The 27,618-nt window shown below is 40.8% G+C and overlaps 1 protein-coding gene across 3 annotated transcripts; it reads left to right on the top strand.

Moving 5' to 3' along the window:
• Positions 1-1,432: 1,432 nt before the first annotated feature.
• myom1a (myomesin 1a (skelemin)) lies at positions 1,433-24,996 on the top strand. Of its 3 annotated transcripts, XM_008287680.1 has the most exons (38): positions 1,433-1,574; positions 2,866-3,092; positions 6,294-6,434; positions 6,538-6,724; positions 6,862-7,019; positions 7,240-7,332; positions 7,483-7,571; positions 7,836-7,880; positions 8,537-8,698; positions 8,814-8,975; positions 9,542-9,683; positions 10,152-10,351; positions 10,435-10,491; positions 11,307-11,431; positions 12,164-12,347; positions 12,558-12,732; positions 13,225-13,346; positions 14,333-14,529; positions 14,746-14,872; positions 15,948-16,132; positions 16,257-16,371; positions 16,602-16,758; positions 16,881-16,987; positions 17,622-17,666; positions 17,890-18,026; positions 18,140-18,284; positions 18,614-18,673; positions 18,753-18,820; positions 18,903-19,028; positions 19,608-19,691; positions 19,979-20,066; positions 20,181-20,219; positions 20,433-20,538; positions 23,072-23,235; positions 23,351-23,387; positions 23,627-23,649; positions 24,013-24,068; positions 24,254-24,996. In XM_008287680.1, exons 2-38 carry the CDS (start codon positions 2,917-2,919, stop codon positions 24,521-24,523), a joined length of 4,554 nt encoding a protein of 1,517 aa, XP_008285902.1. In that variant the 5' UTR covers positions 1,433-1,574; positions 2,866-2,916; the 3' UTR covers positions 24,524-24,996. The 3 variants fall into 3 exon arrangements, with proteins under 3 accessions (XP_008285902.1, XP_008285898.1, XP_008285901.1); XM_008287676.1 differs by lacking the exon at positions 19,608-19,691; XM_008287679.1 differs by lacking the exons at positions 2,866-3,092; positions 19,608-19,691 and having other exon boundaries at positions 1,434-1,574.
• Positions 24,997-27,618: the final 2,622 nt, after the last annotated feature.

Raw genomic sequence — 27,618 nt, forward strand, 5'->3', positions numbered from 1 at the left:
GTTGGGAGGGCTGAGAGCTGAGGAAGGATGGAGGCCGAACAGGTGAGGAGATGATGGGAAGGGGGGAGGCAGAAGGAGCTACTCTGAACAACCAGCTGCCTCCTCCCCCTTCAGCTGGTTGTTGTGTCTCCTTTTGGGGAAGAGACAACGCCAGAAGCTCTTTTTCTTCTTTTTCTCTTTTTGTGTCTCTTCCCCTCTGAGTCTTTGTTCCTGTTCTTTCAGCTCTTTTACTTTAAACTCCATCTCTGTCTTCTGCTGCTCCGTCTCTTCCTGAAGCTTCTCCACAGCGCTGAGCTTGGACCGCCACTCTTCCTCTCTGTGCTGGTGTTCGGCCTCCTTGTCCAGCATCTCCTGCTGGATGTTGGAGACCGTCGCAGTGAGAGAGTCATTTAGGCTCTTCAGCCTTTGGACTTCATCTTTCTGGCGGTCCAGCTGATCCTTTACTTTCCCCTCCATCTCTGTCTTCTGCTGCTCTGCCTCCTCCCAGAGCTTCTCAAGAGTCCTGAGTTTAGACCGCCAGACTTCCTCTCTGTGCTGGTGTTCGGCCTCCTTGTCCAGCATCTCCTGCTGGATACTGGAGACCGTCGCAGTGAGAGAGTCGTTTAGGTCCTTCAGCCTCTGGACTTCTTCGTCTTTCTGGCGGTCCAGCTGCTCCTTCTCCACCTTTAGGCGTTTCCATCTGTTCTCCAGAACCGTCTCATTGAGCGCCAGTCTCTGATTGTCCTCCATAATCTTCATACAAGATTTTCTGGATCTTCACCCATATAGATGCTGATCAAAGTGTGGACACAGTGAAGTAAAGCGGGAGTTCACTTTATAAATGAATTGTGTTGCATCTAGGAACGCTATTTTCGTATTTGACCGCCAGGTGGCAGCAAGTACCTACGGGTGGAACAAAGTTTAAATTTGCCAAAGCCATACTCCAAAGTTTATTTTTCTAAATCTCAGCATTAACTTGTTGAGAAGACCAACTCCATGATTTTGTACAACAGAATGACAGCAGATCAATTACATTCAAGTAAGTTGGGAGACTGACCTGCGATTGGGAATCAACCCTTATAAAGCTGTTTGAGGTCACATTTTGCTGCATCTCTGCCATCAGGATACAGTGTGTGGCTCAGAGACAGCAGACTGGCAGGTTTTTGAATGACAGAGCACTGGAGGCTCTAAGATGTGTTTAGCAGATGTATGATCAGTTTGGTCTAATTCATGTCAGTCACTCAAATGCAACACATCTTCTTCTCTGGGCTGATTTGTCAGATGTCTCAGTCCAGATGCCCACATTTCCCCTGAAGCACAGGACATATCGGCGGTTCAGAGGCTCCTCAGCTCTCCAGACCCTTCTCATGCTCTCATGGTCTAAATTTAAAGCAGTCCCAGCCTTAAAAGGTCCTGACGGTGTCTTGTGCGTTCTGCCGAGTGGCAGCATTATTTTTGTTCTGTGGACTGCCTTCCTGTCCACTGCCCCTCACCCTGCTGCTTTGCCTGGATCTGAACTTGCTTTAGCTCATTTTGGAATAACACACCCTTTCTCTTATTTTCTACTGTTGTGGATTGGTGGATCTTTAACTGTGGTAAGTGATACATTTTTATTTTTAATCCACACTTTTTTATCCAGTAGTAGGACATTGTTATTCTGTAACCGTGAACTGGTAAAGCCTGAGGCCTACTTCCACTGTATTGATTTTTTTTAAATAATGTGTTTTAATCAGTCTATTTTACTCTCTCTTGTACTAACACAGTTTTCTTCAAGATAATGTGTTCTTGTAGATTTAACTGCATGTGCCACTGTGGTGAAACTTCAGCCTGAATGTAGAAGTGCTGATCTACTTCATTAACATTTGCTCTCCTTTTAAAAACAGTAAATTGAATCCCCCACACCCGTGTCTTTATACCCTCATGGCTTACAGTCGGTTTGAGTGTGGAGCTCCTGACGCTGCTTGCAGTAGGTGTTGCTAAAGTATGTAACCACCGGAAAATACATGTGTGTAGTCTCTTCTCACAAGACTACAGGTGAACTACACTTCTAGAATGACTGTAGTTCTCTGGTGGTTACACGATTACGGTGTTTGGGTTTTCAACCTGTCTAACTTGAGCAGTACTTGCTGAAATTAGTAATAGTGGTTAACTGCTTGGTAGATTCACAGAAAAAAAACAGGCAACAATTTTGATGATTTATTATGTTTTGTCTTTTTAATTTTTCCCAGAATGTCAAATATCACTTATTCTGATCTGCTTGTTTTCTGTGATGAGAAAGTGAAAGCCTTGAATTTAAACTGTAGTTTGGGCAAAACAAACAGGCTGAATGTGACATATGTCATGGTATTTATCACTATTTCCTGATGTTAGTTATTGAATAAGTAATTGAATCACTAAAGAGCATAATTATTTGTTGCAGTCTTTGTACCAGCTTAGTGTAATATCAATATAATCGACCAAAGTCTACAAGTAAATGAAGACATTCTTTGATATTTTATCCATCGTTTTCTAGCAGAGCTTTGCATCTCACTACATTTTATTTTCCAGTTCATCACAAAACATTTTAGACTTTAATTGCTGGAGATGATCTGAATTTAAATTCACACATTATCGCTGAGAACACAAAATAAAGATGTTGAGAAATCAAGGCTGCCACTGTTTATTTATTACCTGCTGCTTCATTTAACACAGTAGATTTTAACCAGAGCTAACACTTGAGCTGCTCGCACAAATACAAAATTTCATTATAACACCATCTTAACTCCATTTTAAAAAACATATTTTGTCTAAAACATCACTCCTAATACCTCATTTCCATCCCCCACTCCAAACTAATCCTCGATTCAGAAATCAAACCACAACAATAACGGTGAGATTGATTTACAGAGCTGGTAAAGTAAAGAACAGTGGTTATAAGTTGGCGGAGTGGTCCTCAGGATGTCACGATCATTACAAGTGACGCTGAAGCAGCAGCAGCAGCAGCAGCAGCATCAACTGCAGGAGAAGCAGCAGCAGCAGCAGCAGCAACTTCAATATGAGAGCAGCTATTACCTGAGCACCAAGTCATCTGTTAGCCAGAAGTCGTTCTCGACTTACAAGACCAGCAGCCATCGGTAAGAGGATGGGAGGGAAGCAGACGCAAGGTCTGAAATACACATAAGTGATATTAGACAGCTGTTAAATAAAGCAGGTTCTCTTCATGTAGCCTCCCACTTTGTCTCCTCAGAAGTGATGGATGCGTTCACCTCTTTGAAATATTCAACACTGTACTTAGGGTCTGGACTGACGTGTTCGGCAGCACAAAAGAAAGAGCTTGTAGGCCAAAGTGTGTGTTCATGGAGAGCCAATGTTTTCTATTCATGGCTCCTCATTTACCCACTGATGTTCACTTTTTATGATCTCAGGTTTTATTCTTTTATTAGAATATATCTTGTTCTTGCTTAGGCTGAGGCAGAACAGCCTCTCAAGTTCAAGTCTAGTGTCTAGTCTTCAGCTGCACGCTGCAAAACCCAACCAGCACAAGGATTTAAACAGTTTCCTTTCAATGTTGCAATAATGGTGTGGGTTTTCTAGCTGAATATTCAGTCTGTGAGTCCTTCCACAACGTGTGTGGCACCGATCCACTATTTTACTGGGTCACAAATGACTGTATTATTTTCAAATATTCATGTCAGGGCAGGTTTTTAGCCTCAAACAAGTCAAATCTCAAAGCTATCAAGCCACAGTTAAACCTTATTTTCCTAATTTGCGTTGCTTACAGCCAGTGTCCCAGACATAGATTAACTCTGGTTCTAGACAAATAGAAACATTCAATAAAGATTTCCATAAAAAAATGTTTTCAGTTTTGAAAACTGAGCAAAGTTTGAGTCTAGTCCCCTTCTCAAGTCTACATCTCTGTGTTTTTGTAATGTTTCTGCTACTCAGTCAAAGTGTTTTGATCATGTGTTTAGGAGGGAGACAGAACACTTTGTGTTTATATGAAAAACAAATAGTACCATTGAATTTGATTCTGAAGAGAATTACCATATGTAGCCATCAGCACATTATACAATAATACAAAGACAATTGCAACCTTTTTCAAGTTATTTTTCAAGCGAATATTCTAAAAAAATATTTTATTTAAGTCCAGTTCATTGTTTTTTCTTACTTTTTTTTGTTTTCTGTGACATTAAATCAAATAGCTTTGTTTATAGACCTCAAATTATATAAACTATACAGTTTTTGTGTGTGAACGTTTCTGTTTTTGTTTATTTTTTTTGCCACGATGTGACATTTTACAAAAGAAAAAGAAAAGAAAAAGAAAGACACAATAATCTACAATGACAATAACTAAAAGTTACAGTCCTAACATACAATATGAGATGTGAAGGTGAACTTTCCCTTTCCAGTCTCAGCTTGAAACCATAAATATCAGAGCAAGTCACTGGTATTAAACTAGTGATTTGACATTAAACATTGGTGTTGAGAACCTTCTTCATTTTCATGCTGTTTTATTTTTTTTTTTAACTTGTATTTGAAGTTCTGTTTTAGAATTGAATTAGTCGTGACCATAGCCGAGAACAGAATTGTGTTAAAGGGACTCTAGCTATCAAATTAAGTCCAGAACCAGTAGCTGACAAACACAGCACCTCAGATTTGTATATAAACGGATCATCCACTGTGTCAGCATGTAACGGGGTGAGAGTTTCTTTGTCATTCAGGTTGTACATGCTGGAACCAGGATAACTTTCTAAATGAGGTCAAGGGAAGAATTTCAGCTGTAGTGAGACGCTGCCAGATATATTCATGGACAGCAGAGCTATTTCTGTAGACAAGACATGAGACGATGCCGTTGGGCCAACTGTAAAGACAGATGTGAAACTGTAGCTGGTTGTACACTGACTTCTACAGAGGGTCAATGATTAATAACTGTTGGGCCAGTATTCACTTGTTAAGGTGATTGGTGTGTATCTTTGGTGGTATTATGTGTAGCAGCACCGTGGGTTTGAGCTTCCACGTGATACTTTCATTACTCATTATTCAAATCTTAAGAGTGACGCACACTCCTCAGCTTCTCAGACTTCTTCATAAATGAAATGCTCCTTACAGCAGCGAAACTTTTTGTACCTTTGACTTTCTCTTACACTGAACCAAGGACTTCCTTTCAGCACACCTGGTGAGTCAGCAGTAGAAATAACTTCTTGATAATCTTTTGTGAGACTCTCTCCATCTGTCTGTCTCCGCTGTGCGTTGAGCCTCTTCCATCAGCTTGATCCTGCCTCACCAGTAAGGAATAGCGTATATCAAAGCCACGCTACGCCGCTTCCCCTCCAGGACAAACGCAGAGACTGGGGCATACTTGGCAGAGATTATGAGTGAACGAAGAGGCTTGAAGATGAACCTTTCCACCTTGTTGCATATCCACCAGTTCCGGTTCCATTTATAAACCCTGCTGACAAAAGAAAGGTCTGAGAGGCTGATGGGTAAATGAGTCAGAGTGTAATAGGGGTCGGGGTTCTAGAGGGTGGATGGAAAAAACATCTTCTTCTCTGAGTAACTGGACTGTAGCATCTGTTAAATATGGTGTTACGTAACTGGCATATTAATGTACAGGTTTATAAATGCAGCAAGCTGTGTGGGTCATATTTTTCATGTTATTTTTAGATTGCACTGCATTCTTTCTTATCTTTTTCCCCCTTTTTAAAAAAAAAAAATATTGCAAACATATGTGGCTCAGTTGCCAGTTTACAAGGTAAAGCAAACATTACAGCAAATAAACTGCAGCCTCCTAAATGACCTTCAGGTTGAATTAACACCTTATTAAACGAAATCAGTTTAAACAAAAACTCAACATTACAGCTTTAATTGTGGTAATATTTCTTACAGGGCTGTTGTAGTCGACCACTGTAGACCAGTTAACAGTGTTTGTTTTTTGTATTTAGAGTTTTGGGATTTGTTCCATTAAAACCTATACAATGAACCGTCTCTGGCACTTAGCTTCCAGCCACTTTATTCCTACTGATAACTACAACCACAAATGCATAGTTGAATGTCTTTTTAAAGGCCAAGTACTTTCCTAAATCAGTGTGGCCCTATGGTGTTTAGCAAATAGTGCTTGGACATGGGCAGATAGGGCATTGGTTTGGGACTATTTTCCTCAACGGATTAATACATATTTGTGGAATTGATTCATAACAAACTACAAACTGTATATTTCACCAGCCTTTTCTTTAAGGTATAATGTTTTTAAATACAACAGAGTGCATCACAGTCTGTGCATGCAACCATTTGATGCCAAAGGGCAAATAAACTGACTGCTGTCTGTCACCTCAAAGACTGAAGACCGCTGTGAAGACAGAGTTGGGGCAGGAGGTGGTTAAACTGAGCCCGCTGCCTAAGAGAGCCAAACGCACCTACCTGGCGATGGACACGGACAAAGAAATCATTGGCTATGTTGTTCCTGTATTTAGAGCCGAGTAAGAAAGAATCTTCAGCACAATTTCTATCACAGCTACTGACACGCTGTATTTTGAGGATATTTTTCTGTTCTCACATCTTGCTGGTTTTCCCTTGTTTCAGTCATGACGTGGTTCGGGGCCTGATGGAGACCCGGGAGGAGGATGCTACAGAGGAGGGGATTAACTATGTGGCCATGAGGAACCTGTTTGTCAGGGAGGCTCAAGAGGCTCTGCAGGTCAAAGTGGAGAAGAAAACCAGAACAAAGCATGTCAGAGAATCCGCTACCCGCTTGGAATTCGGAAGGACGGTAAAGCCTTTTTTATTCCTCTGTGGATTTGCGATGACAAGGGCACGACCATTTTCAAAAAAATCTAATCCGTCACATGAAGCACACATGTACTCATGCGCTTTGTATCACAAACTGGCTTTTCTCTCACGCTGTAGATGGAGGAATGGTCCGAGTTTCGTAAGAAGATGAACCCAGACAGCCTCACACACCGTCCAGAGTTTATTGTGAAGCCCCGTGGACAGACGGTCTGGGAGGGCAAGACTGTCAAGCTGCACTGCACTGTGGCTGGTTGGCCCAAACCCAGGATTGCCTGGTAAGTTATGCTCTGAGTTCGTTATTCTCCACCTTCTCTGAGTCACAAGAAAAGAGGCGGATGAGAGCGATCAGTCATGCGTGTGTCATGGGGAAGTTTCCGTCTCCATCAGCCAATTCTATTTTCCACAGCTGCAACCTGAACGCTCACACGCCTCTGCAATTAAACACTCTAAAGACAACAGTAAAAAATCAGCAGCTGTCTTTTTACTGTTTTCAAGGTACAAAAACAACGTGCTCATTGATGCCAAAGCCCACTCTGAGAAGTACACAGCCGAGAGCAATTACAACATGCACTCCCTGGAGATCAAGAAGTAGGTAATCATTCAGCTCACACAGCATGCTCCCGCTTAGAATGAATAACATGGACCCAAAATGCACCTTACCAACACCTGAATACTTAATCTTCTGCACTTCTCAGTGTGAAAGAAATCATTTTACATGTGTGCACATTTTATTTTCAGCTGTGATTTCTTGGACACCGCTAAGTATATGGTCTCTGCCCTCAATGTGAAGGGGGAAGCTTCGTCTGTGGCCAATATTGTTATCAAAAGTAGGTACCTCGGTGTTTTCTTTCACATATTGTTCCGTCCTTCTCTGCAGCAGCTCCTGTTTCCTTCAGTTAGAGGTCAAAGAACAGGTCTTGAATGCCAGTTTAAACTCTGCATGGTGTGTCTAGAGTAATTTCCACATCTCAAATTCTTGAGAGAAACCAACTGCAGGGAAGTCATAAAGATCATTCACAAATGTTGAAGCAATTTTTGTGCGCGCAGTTCATTGTCATTACTGGTTTTCTGACAAAGATTTCACTCCACAGGGTTCCAAGAGGGAGAGGAAGCAGGCCCACTTGATCCTAAGCCACGTGAGACAGTTTGATGTATTATATATTTCACACACTAAGTGCGCAACATAAGCCACAATGTATAGATGTATAGAAATGGAAGAAATGACTCCACAGAACTGTAGCTTTGTTCTCAGCACTACAAAGCCTTTTGGCGTCTTGGTGCAGGTAGCAGGCAGCTGTTTTAGGTGAAGATGTTCTAGAAACCAATTATATACACTATGTATCTAATGCTGATACAACACAACTGTACTGCAGCTTGCACTAGAAATTACACTGAAATTCCTTTTGTGTCCTTAAGGTCAACTTTCTTGAACAGGTAAATACACAGTTCCTATTTACGTAACCTTTTACCCAACAGTAGTCATATAGAACAATGATACAAATAACAGTGTTACCTAAAGTACACACTGATCTTGGTTAAGCAGCAGAAAGGAGTTCTTCATCCTGATACACTCAAATTGAAGGATTCTAAATTCCCTGTTAGTTGGTACTCTCTGTTGAAAACGTGGGAAAACAGAAGAGTTGCTAGAGGTGAGGTTGAGCACACTTCTGTCGGGAGTTGACTGAAAAAGACAGTTCCAGAGATACAGAGAACTGCAGGGACAGTAGATATTGGACTGTTAAATGAAATGAAAAACCAAATCAACTTCATAAAGTTTTTCTCCTGTCCCCAGATGGTTTCAGTCCTGAGCATGGTGTAACCTTTGAAACAGCCATCATTGACAAATTTGAGGTGGCCTTTGGCAGTGAAGGGGAGACAATGAGTCTGGGCTGCACCGTCATCATTTTTCCCACTGTGAAGAAGTACCAGCCTGAAGTGGTGTGGTACAGAAACTGTAAGTTGGAAGTAGTACATTGTCTTCACGAAATAATTCATGCAAATTTCCTTTCCAAGTAGAATCTACTCATGTGTCCAAACCCACTACTTTTGTTTTTGACTTGTCTCACCAGCTGTCCCCTTGAAGCCTTCCAAATGGGTGCACACCCACTGGTCTGGGGAGCGCGCCACACTCACTCTTGTCCACCTTAACAAGGAAGACGAAGGCATGTACACCCTGCGTGTCAACACCAAGTCTGGCTTTGATTCCTACTCCGCCTACGTGTTTGTCAGAGGTAAAGTACCTGAAGTCACCTGCTGCAGGAGGAGATGTCACTACAGAAATAGGCACTCTTGAAATTTAGCCTTTTAATTTTGTAACACTGAAATTTTCATTAATCTGTGAAACAAGTCCACTGTACAGTTTTGAGTAACAGTGCTATGTGCAACATGCAACATATTACAGATGTAGTGGGGAAGTGTTCAATTCTGCCACAGCTTTAAGTGACACGCTGCTCTGTGTGAGGTGTTTGGTTTCCCTGAGGAATGTTGTTTCTATATCTGTCTGCATGTCAGAAAAGCCACCACAAAGAGTGTGCTCTGTTTGACTCTAAAGGTATATGCATTAAAAAGGGTTTTCCAAATGCTTTTTTTTGCATTTCCAAGGTATAAAGTAATGTATCTTAGCTAGTTACAGTGCTGCCACGCACACTCTGTACTGTAAAGACCTTAGTAAGTAGGTCAGAAAGTGGAAACTGAGAATGTAATGGAGATCAGCCTGATTTAGAAACAGCTCCACTCACAAGTGTGTGCGTTCTTGGATGTGTGTGTGTGTGTGTGTGTGTGGACCTTGCTATGCCAGATGCGGATGTGGAGGTGGAGGGGGTTCCCGTGGCTCCGCTGGATGTGCGCTGTCATGATGCCAACAAGGACTATGTGGTGGTAACCTGGAAGCAGCCAGCGGTGGAGGGCAGCAGCCCCATCCTGGGATACTATATCGACAGGTTGGTCTGCTCACTCTCACACGTTAAAGTATTTTTGCCATGTTTTACATAAAATGATTTGCCCTGAAATTGTAGTTTAGTTTACATAAGATATCGTGTCGTTCTATATACAGGATCAAATAAAACTGATTGTACTTTCATTTCGAGCTCCAAAAATGTGTCCTGAAGGCACATGGCACTTGCCCAAATTTCTCCTAGATTACGTCGAGCTGCCATCTTGACAGATAAATGTCATGGTCCAGATAAATAACACCTACATGTATTCCTACCTGCTGTCACTCAGTCATTCAGTCACTGTGTGGGCAGGTAGTCTGAATAATGAACTGTTTATTTCTGCATCGGTTATTCATATCATTCAAACCCAGTGAGCCTGACGTTGCCTCAGACCAGCTATTACGCCATGGAAGTATTTTTTCCTGATATTCAAATGCCAGTGTTGTCCAAATCTAATTTAAATGTCTTTTGCAGGTGTGAGGTGGGCACCCATCACTGGGCTCAGTGTAATGACAACCCAGTCAAGTACGCCCGCTTCCCTGTCACAGGACTGGTGGAGGGACGTTCTTACACCTTTAGGGTGCGGGCCTTGAACAAGGCAGGAGTCAGCCGTCCATCCCGTGTCTCTGAGGCCGTGGTCGCCATGGATCCCTCTGACAGAGCCCGCCTCAGAGGTGAGAGAGATGCACCAGAGCCCCCCTCACATGCTTCAACAATACTACCGTCTGAATTCTGTTTCTTTTCTTTCTCCCAACAGCTGGTCCCTCAGCACCGTGGACTGGGATGATCAAGTTCACAGAGGAGGATTCAAGTGGTACGGAAACTGGTTTATTAAGGAGTCATGATGTCAGACATTATAATCTTCAGTTGGCCCAGCAGTTTGTAGTTTGCCCTGGGTATCGAACCTCAATAACGTTTCAGTTCTGACCAAATAATGTCAGGTCAGGGTCAGAGCTCTGCCTCCTGATGTCCACATCACTCCTACCTCTATCTTTCTTCCTATCACAGCTTTCGCTAGTCTCAAACAAATGCACAAATCTGCTTACAGACCAAACAAATGTAGAATTCAGGCTCCTTTTCTTCGACGTTATCAAGCAGCTGTCTTGTGAGCAGCAGCATGATCGATGTGAGCCTCCAAACTGAGAGAGGAAGTGGAAGTAATATAAACACGTGACACGCACAGTAATTTATTTATATCTTGTTGCATGTCATTGCAGTTTTGTGTGTATTTAATGAAGCTTTCTGTCCAGGAAGCAGAGCTGTTGCATACAGATTCCAGGTTTATACAGTGAAATCATTATGAACAAAGTGACTCCAGATGAGTCTGGAACCAGATATTTCTTATAATTTGTCTAAAATATCTATTTAGACAATATTTTATGCAGCCAGAGTTCCTGCTTTGCATATATTGGCAAAACATTAAATATTGAAATATTTGATTGTTGGAAAAGAAGGAGCTTGTGGAACAAATTAATTTTCCTCAAACTAATGTGTCTAAAATAGTGGTGTTTAGGTATTCGCTATATTTGCCGTAGAATCAATAACCAGCTCAACAGACCGGCACCAATCATAGGTATACGTGATCTGGTTGATCACCTCCACATAACGAGCATCGTCTTCCCTCCTCAGTCGGCGTGGTCCCTGGAGAACCCACTGACGTTGTGGTTACCGAGGCAACCAAGAGCTACGTGGTGCTGGCCTGGAAGCCCCCTGTGCAGAGGGGTCATGAGGGAGTCATGTATTACATAGAGAAGGTGAGGAGACGTGGAAAACTCCATCTTAGACGTACATTAGTTTATAAAAAATGATTCTCAGTAAGTGTGAAAACTGAGGAAAATAAGTGTTTTCTCTAGTTTTGATTGGCTGCTGTTAAATAATAAGACACACCTGCACATCAGCTACTACTGTGCTGTTGTTTACTGCTAACAACACGATTTAACAAGCCTTTGTTCTGGAAATAAATTAGATTGTCAATGTTTTCTTGTATCGACCATAATTATTAATAGCAATTTTTGTGTAATACAACAAATCACTTAACAGGCATCAAACTATTCTGTGTTGAGTTTTGAATTGCTGCTCAGTATTAAATGTGAATGTTCGCCAAATGATTGTCAGCATATTTTACAGATAGTGCACAGTAACTAACATCTCTGCACGTGCCAGTATATGTAATTTCTAGCTGATGTCTTCTTTTCAGTTGTTCAATTGAAAAATAAAGGGAAAAAAAAAATAATTTTCAGAATGTCCTCTAATCCTAACTTTAGTTTTCTTGAATTGTTTAATTTTACTATTAAAAATGTACCTTTTTCAAATGAAACAGTGACAGAAAAGATTGGCCACTGACTATTAGGCTGCTGACATGTAGAAGACTAGCATGTTAGGTGACCCTTAAATATACAGTAAAGTTGTCGTTGTCATATTTCCCTGACTACAGTCTTGTTATCTGCCTCCATGTCTAACCTCCCCTGGCTCTGTGTCGACCACAGTGTATGTCCGAGACAGACACCTGGCAGAGGGTGAACACCGGTATGCCAGTCAAGTCTCCACGCTTTGCCCTGTTTGACCTGGCAGAGGGTAAATCCTACAGCTTCCGCGTGCGCTGCTGCAACTCGGCTGGCGTGGGCGAGCCCTCTGAATCCACAGGAGACATCGTAGTTGGAGATAAACTGGGTGAGCTGCTACATAATCAGTACTGGTGCTTCTTCCACAGACTCCTGCGTGGGACTGAAGGAGATTATCAAAAATTATATCATGGCTTTACTGTCCAGCCCTATTCCTTCATTAGAAGGAATTCGTTATATTCCCAGACTGATCTCTGTAATTAGTCTCAGATCTTTTGTTCTTCTCATTTTCTCAATGCTCTCTTTCTCTCTCTAACAGATCTGCCGTCAGCTCCAGGCAGCCCAGTGGTCACCAGGAACACAGACACCTCTGTGGTGGTCTCCTGGGGGGCCTCTAAGGATGTCAAACACTTGGCGGGCTACTATATTGAATGCAGTGCAGTGGGAACAGATGACTGGATGCCCTGCAACAATAAACCTGTCAAGCAGACCAGGTGGGCCAGATAAAGTATTCTTTATGAAAGTTTTAAGAAAGACTGTATGCTGACAGTGATGGTTATGGGAAAGTGATAAAAGAACTAACCTAGTTTTACAGTAGTAGAATAATTTTATATGTGCAATATGAAAGATTTTGAGCATAAATATAACATTAACATATCAGTAAACAGCTGTCCTCTATGTAAGGATGCAGTGGAGTGAACGAGACTATTACTCTAACCATACTAGACCAAGAAAAGCTGCAACTGCCACATAAACCCCAGACAGACTGTTAGAGACTGTAAGAAACTGTTTTATGTTTAATGCCCTTTAAACCTGGAGAGTTTTTGAAAGTAGTACAACCTGCATGGCTTAATCCACTGAGGTATGTTGCTTTCAGAGCAGCAATGCCCCCAAGTAACCTCAAGGTCCAGTCCGTTCGTTGGCAGTAACACTTTTTCCTGTTGTTAATAAACTGAGTGAAATGATAATCTCTTTATTCTGTTTAGGTTTGTGTGCCATGGCCTGACCACTGGGGCCAACCTTGTGTTTAGAGTGAAGGCAGTAAATGCTGCTGGATACAGCCAGAGCTCCTCTAATTCTGATGCTGTGGTTGTGCAGGCTGCCATCTGTGAGTATCTTCATCAGAATTCATCTCCACTGGTCACGTTGTCTTTTGCATCGATCCATCCTCCCAGCTATTTTAAAGCATGTATTTATCCAGAGAATGATTGTTGAGAATGTACATGTCTTTTTTTCCCATTTATTTGAGGATTTCATCAAGAAGGGAACCATCTAAACTCATGTTTTTTTTATAACTTCCAACCACTTCTTTTTCTTCTCATGCCCCAAAGTCTTTAATCTGAATCATTTTTACATGTTTCTATATAAAAACAAGATGTTAATCTCAGATAAGATATTCTCTTTTGCGACTAAATTCCGATGTACTCGTGAATTCATGAATACAAATTGCATATGTTTATGCAAGTGCTGGTTGATATGGTGCATGTTCCTGCATGATATATTCATCACTAACACTACATTTTGTCATTTTTTTTCCATTCAGGCATTTTTTTTAGCAACAAGGTTAAACCAGTCAGATAATGTTTTACAATGCTTTTGCTTTGTGACGGTATCGATTTTCTGCAAACATCTGATTTTGCTTGAGTTCTGTTTTGCTATTTGATAACTCTTCAGGGGTGCCTCTTGGTGCATGGCCAAGGTGAAGGCTAAAACATTGTGTTCTTAAAGAGCATGATCCTAACGAGAGTTTCACCTGGCTACGGAGATTTTCTTAGTGCGAAAGTTTTCCTGCTTCTGGCCTTGAGTGTAAGTATTTTATCTATTACAGTGATCTTAATAATTTTTTTTTTGCTTGTGTGTGCAAAGCATGTGGCATGTATAACTGTAGCTAATTGCTGTGATATCTTAATAATAATAACCAATAAGATCTGTATGAGATTTGACTAATGCTAGGCCATCTGTATGAAATTATGTAAGATTATGAGTTTCTCTTTAAATAAACAATCTGAACATATGAAAGTGATTTTCTTTGACACACTGCTTCACGTCTTCTCTTACACTTAATGCCGACCAGCATGTCTGCTCTCACCACAGCCACGCCTGGGAAGCCCAGCGGTGTAACCCTGCTGGAGGCCGTCAAGGACTACATGGTTGTGGGCTGGACTGCACCCGCTAACAACGGAGGAGCCGACATCAGGGGATATTTTGTGGACTACAGAACCGTGAAGGGAGGCGTTGTTGGGAAATGGCATGAACTGAACCACCAGGCACTGACAACAACCTCATACAAAGTAAGTTCTGGTATTTCAGGAAGTAACATAATCACCTTTAGAGTGAAGCTGATTTGACCTTACTGTGATTGGGGCAACAGTTTCAGGTGTCATCACTATGTTTTGTCAAGCTGGCAGGCAGGTTTACCACACTGTCATGTTGTTACAAGTACTGCTTGGTAATTACTAAAATCAAACTGTAGCTTAGAGCACATGTATGCGTTTGATTGTCTCTAGGCTGAGAACCTGAAGGAGAACGTCTTCTACGAATTCCAAGTGCGTGCAACGAACATGGCAGGTTTGAGTAAAGCCTCTCTGCCCAGTGCAGCTCTGGAGTGCAAGGAATGGACCATTACTGTCCCAGGTATAAGAGACAACATGCTTGCCTTAACACAAGAAATGAACAGAAAACTGAGATGATAGATATTATGATAAGAACAATAAGATGATTAATTAGCAAAAAAAATATTGGCAACTATTTTGATGATCAATTATGATCAATAATTCATACAATACTTAATAATCTCCATCCTCAATAAATGATTGCATGGTCAGATGTGTTACATACATAATGCACCTGTGCTGCTGAGTCCCTGATTGGCTGTGAGTTCCCTGGGTGCTGATGGTACAGTCCAGCCATAAGCACAAAACACAAAAATAAAACATTTTACTATTGTGTCTTTTTTTAATTGTTATTTTCGTTCAGAAATCAAGTCTAGAAGCAACAACCCAAACATGAGTAATTCCAAATGAATCTATGAGAGACAAATAAACATCTCATAATCATAAGTAATCAAACAAAATGGATCCAAACCCATTTTCCATTTGTTTTACTATGATGATGCAAATTCACTGAATAGCTACAAAGTGCTACATGGATCATCTACGGTATTTATTTTTTTTAAAGCAAAAAAGCTGAATGTTACCTAGTTTGAGAAACTTTTAGAATGCACCAGTCCTTGTCTAATGTGATATTACAAAATGTCTTTTGGTTTGTAACTGGGTGTTGGTCAAAACACACAGTTTAAAGACGTCACTTGGAGCTGAACAAAACTTAACAGTTTACTGACATTTATTACGTACCAAATGACAATGAACGAGATAATTGTCCTGTAAATTTAGAATGGAAATAACTGTTAGTTGAGGTGATACAAGCAGAGACTAACAAAGACTGAACAAAGTTGTGACAATAGTCAGTTACACCAGCCACAGCCCATCTCAATTAGACAGTCAATTGATATGATCATTGGAACACGTTAAACAAATGTATTTTGTGCTATACCCAAAACATATCTCTGTTTGTACATAACAAGACTTATGTGAAATTTGTTTTCAAATTCTATAAATATATATTTTATATAGAATATATTTTCTTTTTTTTTTTACATTTGCTGTTTGTTTTCCCCTCATCATTCCAACTATCTCATTTATCCTCCAAGGTATTCCTGTTGGTCTTCATGTGCTGGAGGTTCGTGACACCTCCGTTGTGGTTCTGTGGGAGCCACCTGTGTTTAATGGCCGCACTCCTGTCAATGGCTACTATCTGGACATCAAGGAGGTGTCTGCTGGCAGCGACGGCTGGAAGGCCGTGCACGAGAAGGCCAACAAGATGAAATACATGAAGGTGAGCAAGATCCATATATTGCGGTTTGAACAACATGGCCTTCCTGCATTTATCCTCATGTGAGATATGCACGTGAAATTATTAATGAAGTTTCCTCACCCCAACTTGTCATGTGCCGATTCAGGTGACTGGGCTGAAGGCCGGTGCATCCTACGTCTTCCGTGTGCGTGCTCAAAATCTTGCTGGAGTTGGAAATCCCTCAGCAGCCTTAGGTCCAATCCTGGCCCAGACTCGTCCTGGTGAGTGTGATTGTTACGTAACTCACACATTCAGTCACTTAGTGATCCTACGCAGGGCTGGAAGGTCTGGAAAAGTCGGGAAAATTGCCGTTTGTCAGTAATCACACAAGTTCAGTTTGTATACAGCTCTTAACTGACTTTCTACATTTTTTGGATTTTTTCCGCGTGTAATGACTAAGAACTGAAATCTGTGATGTCCTCACAATATCACCACTGATTCTCTTTTGCAGGCACCAAGGAGATTTATGTGGATGTCGATGATGACGGAGTGATTTCTATGATCTTCGAGTGCTCTGACATGAAAGAGGGCTGTGAGTTTGTTTGGTCCAAGAATTACCAGGAGATCACTGACACTTCTCGCCTAACTATTATCACCGAAAAGGGCAAGTAAGTATCTCATGTGTGCCCAGAGAACCCAACACCTGTCTTCACTGCAAACATTTTCCCCATCAAATCATCACAAGTCCTTCCTCTTCCCTCACATTCTGTTTTTGTGTGCTCATCTTCAGATCCAGAGCAATCTTCAACAGTCCCTCTCTGGAGGATCTGGGCACCTTCTCCTGTATGGTCACCAACACTGACGGCATCTCCTCCAGCTACACACTCACTGAGGAGGGTGAGTCGGACCACACTGGTCCCACAGTCGTCACCCGAAGGCCCGAGCACTGAACATTTAAAGATATAAGTGATGTCAGTTGTGAGTGTGTGAGTTTGTGAGAGCTCAAAAGTGGTGTGACAAGGGGGAATGCGACACACTGTCAGGACAGTGCACATTGCTTTGAAACAATGGAGAGAATTTAGACTCACAGTTTGATCAGTTGTTTGTGAAATTAGATAAGATTAGATTAGATCTACCTTCCATGTTTGGTTTGTCGACATTTTGTGGGGGGTGGTTTCACCGTAAACTAAGTCCTTCAGGAAAGTCTGCAGATTGGAAGACTCACAGAAAGAGCACATTAAATCTGCCTCAGAAACCTTGTGCACTTGACATTTGAACAGTGGGACAGGACTAAACCCACACACACTCAGCAGGAATGTGCCTCAGAGTCCATGGAGTGTGTAGATTGGGATTGGGCCAGTCTTGGATGTGTGTACCGGTACCCTGTTTCAACAGCTGCTTCAAGTTAACCTCTGTTACACAGGGCTATATTTGTTGTTGTCCTGAAGGTTGTCTCAGATTATTCCGGGCTGTTTGTCTGTCAGTTTCCAGAGGTCGTGGAATTCACCAATTTTGTTGTTGCTTTCGACAGGTCTTAGGCGTCTTCTGGACATCAGCCACGAGCACAAGTTCCCTGGTGAATATCAATACATCACACAATGTGTTATTAACACCAGAATTTATATTTTATATTGTTTCAAATGCAGATATTGTTCTAGATGTGATCTATCTATAAGACTGTGCTTGTTTAAGATGTTGCTGATACCAAACTAAAGTTACTTTATGCCCCAGAATAATTGCTATGCAGAAAATGTATAATTGGTTCCATAAAAGCCTTTAAAAAATGTGCTGCTCTCAAGTTATTCCCTTCAAGAATGAAATGGCCATGGATCTGCTTGAGAAGGGTCGCGTGCGATTCTGGACTCAGGTGGAGAAATGCACCTCTGCCTGCCAAGTGGAGTATGTCTTCAATGACGTCATCATCACTCAGGGAAAGGTAGAAATCACACCGGTTCCTTTTCATAGTGTTCTTCATTGTGTTTAGTTATAATTTGGATTAACTTTCATAAACTGATGGATTGGGGTTCATCTGTGCTTTATTGCTTCCAGAAATACACGATGAACTTCGACAAGTCCACCGGCATCATTGAAATGTTCATGGACTCTCTGGAGGTCACCGATGAAGGAACGTTCACCTTTAACCTGGTGGATGGCAAGGCAAAGGGCACCACCAGTCTGGTGCTAATTGGAGATGGTAAGACCTCAAATGCAACTTTTACTTTCATGCTGGTAAATGCTTGTATGTTTAGATTTTGTAGTATATTAGTGTTAAATGTGGAAACAGGATAAACATCCCAACCTGCAGTGCAAAGAGTTACTCTGTGTTGCATTTGCTGTAGTTTAAGTATTTGTCCATTGAGGGGCAGCAGAAGACAACTATTCCTGACTGTCTTTATTTTGGATGCAGCTGATTTTGTGATGCACTTTACAGTGGTGGAAAAAATAGGAGTTTAATAATCTGACTTTTAACATTCATGTTTAAAATGTTGTTTTTTGTTTGTTTTTTTTTAAATCATTGTCCAGAATTCAGAGAGCTTCAGAAGAAATCCGAATTTGCGAGGGCAGAATGGGTCAGGAAACAAGGTAAGGAATCTTTCTCACAAAAGCTTTTGCTAGTTACACAAATATGTTTCTAAAATTGTTTCTTGTTGCCTCTCTGCAGGTCCTCACTTTGTTGAATACCTCGACTTTACTGTTACCCCAGCCTGTGATGTGCTGTTGAAATGCAAGGTAAGAACAGTAACTTACACGGCCGTTAATAATTCTTTAAAGAAGCAGCAACATGTTCCCATGTCTCTTCTTCCCTTCACAGATCGGAAATGTCAAACCAGAGACTGAGATCATTTGGTCTAAGGATGCCATTGAGATTGCAGAGGATGATGAGGATTCTAAGAAAATTGAGAAGAAGGACGGCGAGCTGACCTTTAATATCGGAAAGGTCAGCCGTTAGATGGAGGCCGTACTTTGCGAGGAGTCGTGGGCTTATGAGTAAAGAGCTAAAAGCCATGCTGATGCAGCTATGCTTCCATTGTAGAGCTTGACTAGATGCTGTGCTGCTAACCATCCCTCTCTGACACACAGAATCATAAACGATGGAACACTTTTAAAATGTTCACCTTCCCATCCCAGTGGAGAGCTGCTGGAGTCAGCACATTAGTATCTGAGCAGATGTTTTTGCTACAAGTGGCTCTCTTTAGAAGATTTCACTTTTCATTCTTATTTTAAAATGCTATATTTTGATATTATAGACACAGCAATCTCGCTTTTTTAATATTAATGCCATATAATGTCAATGCAGCATAGTGTTTGTCTGTGGCATTCATTCATTCACTTCATTTCTAACACTATATTCAATTTAACTCTGCTGGCCACCTGAGCAAGAGCCTGTTGCCAGTCAGGTTACATTGAAGTTTCATTGAAAATGTATTAGCATCACTCATTATTTGAGGGTTTGTTTCATTGCATGAGCTCCTGTCAGTCGCATTTGCAATAACCAGCTTATCTGTCTAATTCACAGTGGATTATTAAGCAAGAGCAAAAGAAAGAAAAAGAAGGGAAAAAACCACCAGCAGAAGACGTTCCCCCACCGCCAAGACCTAAAGTCTGGACATAATCTCTCTGCCATAAGTTGACGCCTTATTGCTCCATGTGTCCTCCTTGTCTTACCTTTTTCATGTTTCCCACAATCCTTTCCATGTTTTCCTTTTAACGCCTGCAGCATCACAGGCTGGAGAAAAGCTTGCCTTTTCGGATTAGTTGGTCTCTGTCTGGCTATTCTACTGTCTGTTACCTGTCCTAAGAATTCTATTGTATTCCCCTCTGTTTGAGGTAAAAGGGAATGAATTATCGCCTTATAGGTACTGATGCAACTTTTACTTTAAACCCTAGATCTCTAAGCAAGATGCGGGCATTTATGAGGTCTTCTTGAGGGACGATAGAGGCAAAGACAAGAGCGCCTTCAGTCTGACAGATGCAGGTAAAATGTTCTTTATGAGCAACTAATCAAGTTAGAATCAGTGCTGTTCGTTTAACAAACATGTGATATCAGTGAAAATGCCATTAATTACTGTTCTGTCGTCCTTTGCTCCAGGATATCAAGCTGTAATGAATGAGTTGTTCAGAGTTATTGGTGAGTCAATAAAACTCAATCTCATCCTGCAGTAATGAAGCACAACACATGGACTACACATTAAAGTAGAACATCCATGTGGACGGTATTTTTTCTCAGCAAAAATAACTGACAGTTAGGCATCAAAATATGTTATGCTTCATTGCATATCAGATAATCTGTAGGATTGCCAAGGGATGTAAATAAATGTTGTTTGTGCTATTTGCCCTCCAGCCAACTCCTCCAGTGAAATCAATGTTCTCAGTACTGAGCATGGCATCGTCCTCTACTCCATGGTCACATACTACAATGAGGACCTGCGTGTTGGTTGGCTCCACAAGTACGTAACATTGGCCTTGTTTACTTATATATCTGGCAACCTTTTTTTTATTATCTGGTCTGCCATTCACATCCAGCTGTCATGAAATGAACTATTATAGCTGTTTGTGTATCTGTCAGCTATCAAAGAGATCAATAAAAAGATATGTCTATCTACATTATATGAAATAATTAGACCAACATATAAAATATTGCTGTAATTGAGTTTCTACATGTATTCATCAAAGATGGCACTCATTAATTAACAATAACCTGCTGTAAGTTTATCAAATTTAGCCAAAACTCTTACAAGCAAATACTCAGGACACACACATGCACTGATAAAAAGGAAAAAACAAAGAAAAGAACAGAGCTAACACACACCATTTAAAGTCCCATATTGTGCTCCTTTTCAGCAAATTAATGAAAGTCTCACATGTCTCCAGAATGTGCCTTTCAGTTTTTCAGCTTAAAATACTGCAAACATGGTTATTTTAATACTGACAGTATAGCACCTGGTTCCAGTTCTGTTCTAAACTCGCTGTTTCAGTGTCTGCTGCTTGAACTGTAGCTGAGCTGCTACTGTCCCCACCTCCTTGAGGAAGACTCTCTTAGTGTCTGTGATTGACAACACAGAGCAAAATAATTGATTGTACAGCAGAGCTATGCATGCAGATCAGCAGTTTGGAAATAGCTTTTCAGTAACTGCTGTTAACATGTGGGGGGTCTTTCCGCCACTCTTTCACAATCACTCCTGAAACAGAAAAAAAGAATGAATCACAATTATTACACAAGTATTAAAATACAGTATATATCAAAACAGAGAGAAGGACTAAAGAAAACAGCAAGTAGGGTTTAGGCTGCACTAACACACAACAGATGACATAAAAACCACAGTAACCCACCCAGTCTTTGTTTATTTGTTTTGAATTGCTCCTGAAGTTTTCACCGTCTCCGAATGTCCCTCAGCTTTACAATTTCCACAGAATTCTGACCTGTGGATTTACGATCAAAGCTAATGGTAATGTTAGCTGCACAGCATGTTAACACTAAATATTGTTTGATTGTTGTAGTGATTTTTATAAATGATAAAAGTAGTGACTACATGAAGACTCTTGTGTTCACTCTTTGGCCAACAGCAGAACATTTGTTGAGCTTTGGCTCATGGCTGAGACATTTTAGAGTTAACAGCAGCAGGTCTACAAAGTAACTAAACCTTGTGAACAGCGAGGCAGCTGCTGATTCTGAGTGACTCACCTGGAAGCAGCAGGCAGCAATGTGGCAGGATTATACAAAGCTTTTACAGGACAACTATTGGTTCCTCACTTCTTACTTACCAACTCAACTAAATTCTGGCTGCCTTGTAAAGCTGGGACACTATCTTGTTGAGGAGGGACTTGAAGAATAGCAGTAGTAAACATCTTGATATTCTTGCAACTTTTATTTTACATTTCCAGGTTTTTAGGACACTTATCGTCGCATAGGACCTTTGAATGACACGACAACGTACTAGACAAGATGCATCTGTCTGTAGTTTTCTTTACAAACGTAAAAGTTTGTAGTTTAATATAGCTGTTAACAAACTTGGATCTTGAGTCCATATTCTGTCCATGAGATGGATAAATAAAAGACACCATTACCTCCACTGAATGTACTAATTGGACCAACATTATAAAATATTACTGTGTTTTAGCTTATTCATGTGTTTATCAAGAACAACAATCATTAATTAACTTGCTGTAAATTGATCAGATTTAGCCAAAAGGCTCATTTTAATCAGAAGCCTCTCAGCAGGTTGATGTTATACAACAAACAACAACACATGAAACATATTCACAACCACAACAACGCATAAGCTCAGGGAATAAATGAGAAGAAACCCTCGTAAAAGCAATTAGCGAACAGACACATAAGGACAACAGCAGATAAGACTAAACCACACAAAGGGTTTAAGTCCGTAGTCCCACAAGCAAATACAAAGAACACACGAAGCACACACATATGCTGACAAAAAAGCAGACAAAAGGCAATCAACAATAAACAACACACTGATTTAAATACTTTATGAGCTGTACCTGCTTGTAGTTTTCTTCTTTCCAAATGGATAGAGCAGGACAGTTCAAATGTTCAACATGTGTATATAAATGATCCGCGCTAAAAGTTTGTGTTTTTGTAAAATGTCAGTACCAATCATGATTTTGCTTTTTGTCTGCTACGTAAACTATTGCTGCATGTTTTGCACATCTGAGACCACCTAGTCAAGCAATGTATAATATAAAGCAACATCCTATTCATAAATATATTTTCTACTTACACTCTGGTGAGTAATATTGCACAGTAACAAAATATTTAGACTTAAATCTTCAACTCCCATTCGTGATCCAGTCATAAATTACATAAAAAGTATCCGCAGATGGAAACAAAATCTGATCATGTGTATGTTTTTACTATAATTCAGGGATGACATGCTTTTCACTGTATTGGACCTTATAACATTAGTTAGCCAGGAAGACTCTAGCATTACCTGATGTCTGTGTTGCCTTTTTCTTCATCAGAGATGGTAAGATTGCTGCTTCAGAGAGAGTTAAGTCTGGTGTCACAGGAGAGCAGCTTTGGCTTAAGATCAATGAGCCCACTGAGAAGGACAAGGGCAAATACACCATGGACATCTTTGATGGCAAGGACGGAGTAAAGAGAGTCTTTGATCTAAGTGGCAAGGGTGAGTGACAGTCTTAAGTCAAAAGTAACGAGATGCTCCAGGCACAGAAAGAATCACGGCCAATTCACTTCGGCTGTTTCTGTGCATAAAAATGATAATTGTTGTTCTGCTGCAGCATGGGAGGAAGCATTTGAAGAATTCCAAAGGCTCAAGTAAGTAAACAAACTCACCTGACTTGTTCCTTGTTTTGTGTAATTCTGTATGTCTGTCTGAAAAGGATGTTTATACCAATATATAGCTGCTGTCGTCACAATCTGAAAATAGACTCTGTGTACGCTGTGAGCCCTTTCAAGAGCACTCAGAATACATTTCCTGTTATTGTATAGCTTTGGAATAACCATGATACCATTTTAAGATGCTTCTGACAATATCTGTCTACTTCCTTCCGTAGAGCGGCGGCAATCGCAGAGAGAAGTAAGTGGTTATTTATTCCTTGGCTTCTCCCGAGAGGCATTGCTCTGTGAAATGATGCAACATTTGCTGGATACAGAGACCTTAAGTTTAATTTTTAACTTCGGTTCAGTGGAACTGAAGATGCAGCAGTCAGGATCTCATTAATAGAAATGAGATTTTCTGCAGATGAAATTACCATGCCATTGAAATATTGAATTTAACAAAGAGAATTTCCAGCTCAACCTTACTTGGTTCGCTGAGGCTCACTCACTCGTTGAAAATGCAGTGCTGGTGAATATTGTGCTGTCAAAAGACAAATGCTTACAGGTTGACTGACTAATTGATGGTTGACATTCTTGGCTCACTCTTGTATTTCTTGCTTAGACCGCGCTCGTGTGGTTGGAGGCTTGCCAGATGTGGTTGCAATCCAGGAAGGCAAGGTAAATAAATTAGATATTCACTCTGTAAGTACACTGTGTGAAGCCCTTTGCCTCGCCTTCACTTCATATCCCGTCTAATCATTCCTTTGAATGTCTCTCTCTGCTGAACTCTGATACGATCTGCTGTGGAATGCATGTTTGCACGACATACATCAACTCTTTTGCAAATTTCTGTTCCTCTGTAGTCCCTGAACCTGACTGGCAACGTCTGGGGTGAGCCTCAGCCAGAGGTATGCTGGATGAAGAACGACAAGGAGCTCTTATCTGACGACCGCTACAAACTCAAGTTTGAAGCGGGCAAGTTTGCCAGCATCACAATTGCATCGGTCACTACAGCTGACTCTGGCAAATACGCCCTTGTGGTGAAGAACAAATACGGCAGAGAGGCTGGCGAGTTCACCGTCAGCGTGTACAACCCAGACGACGACGCCAGCAAGGAGGAGAAGAAAGACTAAAGGATGATGCAGTGTCATGAAACCAAGAAGACAAGAATAGCGACTGGGCTGTCTCCAAAGCATTTTACCCCGGCACATGCCGGTGCAACAAAGCAGTTAAATAAACCATGAATCCAGCTGCTTCCTCCTGCGTCTTTCATGTGCTGGGCTAAAGAGCTTTGGGCATTGCTTGTCAAGGAAGCAAACAATGGAGGTGGCACAGACAGAATAATTGTGTGCTTGTAGTTGCTTGACATGTCTTCTGTCCCCTGTGGCCACCATCAGCAGTTAATGTAATGTATGGAGGATGGTTGACCTGTCATTAATCGTTGTTTTAAAAACAGCATGAAGGCCAGCAAAAGCGAAACACCATCTTCTTATAATAATATTACAGTATTATGTTTGAGTCACCTTTAACCTCTTAAGCCATGCCATGCTGAGGTTTTCATACTGTAAAAAAAAAACTTAAAATAAAGAAAAAATGTTGTCATGAACATTTGGCTTGTGTTGTGATACACTGGAAAATGTGCCACAGGTTCCACTGATAGAGCTCCTGGTGTCTATGTATGAACTGCTCTTTTGTTCAAACTGTACCGTGTGCATGTGCGTCATGTATGTACTGTCTGCAAGCTACGAGTGTAAGTCACCACAACTGTTTGTAGAAGAGGAGGAGCAGGAGAACAGTGATGACGTGTAGAGAAACGTGAGTGAGACAGCACACAATACACAGCAGCCAAAACTGGTTCATTTAAGGTGTTTCACACAGTCTATGGAGCTCTCAGCAAAGCAGTAACCGCATAACTGACATACTCTAAAACTTGTCATGTGAGCATCAGACACTGCCAGAAAATTGCCTTGATGAAGCATTTGACTTGAGGTGTCTGTAAAAAGCATGTTAAACATACGGCTGCTTCTTTTTAAGGCACTCCTGATAATAAAGCTGCTCATTCACTGAGAAAGATGCCTTCTCTGGAGTTAAACAACTTGATGTAGGGATTAGTGATGGTCAGGGGTGTCCGAAGTTTAAGCCCCCAATGTTTTGCCACAGACAACAGTCAAACCTCATAAATGCTCATTACCTAAATTCTCATAGTACAATACAAATAAAAGCTATGAGCATGAATGAAATATTAAACTTAAAAGGGGAAGTGGAAGATGAGCATAATATAAAGTAAAATCAATTATTAAAAAAGAAAAAAAATGAAGCAAAAAAGTAATTCAGACAAGATAGAAAACAACAGTAAGATCTTCATAAAGGGCAACTTGAGAAGATGCTTTTAAGATGATACTGATATCTAAAACTGGGGCGATCTGCTGGAAAAAACAAAACAACCACCATCAATACACTTACTTTAAGTAAGGAACTCAGATTGTATTTTATATATCTTCTGTAGAGTTGATTTGTAGACACAAAAAGTTTTATCCATCATCTCATGGCAGCAGATTTGATCTGATTATTATTATTTGTTTGAGGTATTGTGTCATGGGAGTCTATGAGTGAACCAGCACCTGCATGTCTTCTCCTGAACGGGTAGCTTATCCAACTTACTATTAAATGAAACTATGATTAAAAATCTGAACAGGCATGAATGACCTAAGGACACCCAGGATCTTTCTGTGTGGAGTTTGCATGTTCTTCCCGTGCAGTGTGGGTCCTCTTCGGGTTCTCTTCAGCTTCCTCCCACACAGTCCAAAAACATGTTGAGATTAATTGGTGATTCTAAACTGTCCATAGGTGCGAAAGTGAGTGTGCTTGGTTGTGTGTCTCTATGTGTAGCTCTGTGATAGACTGGTGACCTGTCCAGGGTGTCCCCTGCCGTCACCTTAAGTCAGCTGGGATAGACTCCAGCCCCCCATGACCCTAGTGAGGATTAAGCGCTGTATAGATAATGGATGGATGGATGGATGGATGAATAACCTAAAAGAAATATCAGTCTCCCTCCAGCAATCTCAGTGGGTTTCACTTTTTTGTCAGGAGGAACAACTTTACATCGGGTTATATTTGTGTAAATCATCATAAATAGCACCAATTCCAAGGGACGCAGTTGGAGAACCACAGGTCTAGCTGGTGTTGCTCACTGTAAACGTGAAACATCGGCTGAGCGTAGAAGGAAAGTGGGATAATCTTTCTTGTCACAGTGTCTCACACTCAACTTACTGTACAAATACATTGAAAATGATGCAATTATCAGCTTGAAATCTAAGCATTTGAGGGCTGGACTAAGCTCTATGTGTCAAGATCCTAACAGTGCCTCTGATAACGGCCCACTATAAAAATCTGGGGCATTTGATGTCTGCTTGCACCACTCTGGTGTCTACACTGTCAATCTAGGGCACGATCACTGTGGTGTCAAAATAAAAGTGAAAGTTCAACATATATATATATATATATATATATATAGCGCTTCTAATTTGCATCATGTGTTATTTGATTAACAGCAACAAGACAGTTTTATCCAGAGATACAGAAAGTCCAGATGAAGACACAAACACTCATGGAACTGATTGACAACACACCACTTGTGTGCATTTTACCTATCAGAGTAGCACACTAGAATTGTGCTGGGTCTTTTTTTTTTTTTTGAGCTCTTGGGGCACGGTGTGGTTCACTGGTAATTCTTAGATGAAGACAAATCATGAGCATGTCTGATCTTCTTCCATCTCTAATATGAAACCACAACCTGAAGACAAATCATAAACTGTTTAGGGGACAAACACAAATCAAACACATTCAGAAGTCTGGCTGCACACGTGTGCTGACTTTTTCTATCCTGTCTGTATTCTAGTTTTCATCTTCTTGGTGGATGTGTGTGAAGTTAGATTATGTCTAGCAGGACTCACTGCATTCATCACTTTGTTGAGCAGTAAAGTCACTGCTGTTTATTGAGTAGTGATGATGTGAAGGTGATGCAGAAATTCTCCACTGATACCATCTTGTTGGTGTATGAAAAGGTTTATTAAAACAAATAGAGTATCTCAGACACAGACAGTTTGCCTGTGAGAGGATTTGAAGCCAAAAAGAATCATCCGTTAGAATAAACTTAACTACTGGCTTATATAGGGGCTGTTTATGTAAAGCTAAGACAGAACATATGGTCCATAACCATAGAAGGAGA

This window comes from Stegastes partitus, unplaced genomic scaffold, assembly GCF_000690725.1.
Source record: "Stegastes partitus isolate 25-593 unplaced genomic scaffold, Stegastes_partitus-1.0.2 Scaffold513, whole genome shotgun sequence".
NCBI classification, from domain to species: domain Eukaryota; kingdom Metazoa; phylum Chordata; class Actinopteri; family Pomacentridae; genus Stegastes; species Stegastes partitus.

Coding starts and splice junctions, on each gene's coding strand:
- myom1a (XM_008287680.1), top strand. CDS start 2,917: ATGTCACGATCATTACAAGTGACGCTGAAGCAGCAGCAGCAGCAGCAG. Junction 20,220..20,432: donor TGAGTTGTTCAGAGTTATTG/GTGAGTCAATAA, acceptor TTTGCCCTCCAG/CCAACTCCTCCAGTGAAATC. Junction 23,388..23,626: donor GAAGAATTCCAAAGGCTCAA/GTAAGTAAACAA, acceptor TTCCTTCCGTAG/AGCGGCGGCAATCGCAGAGA.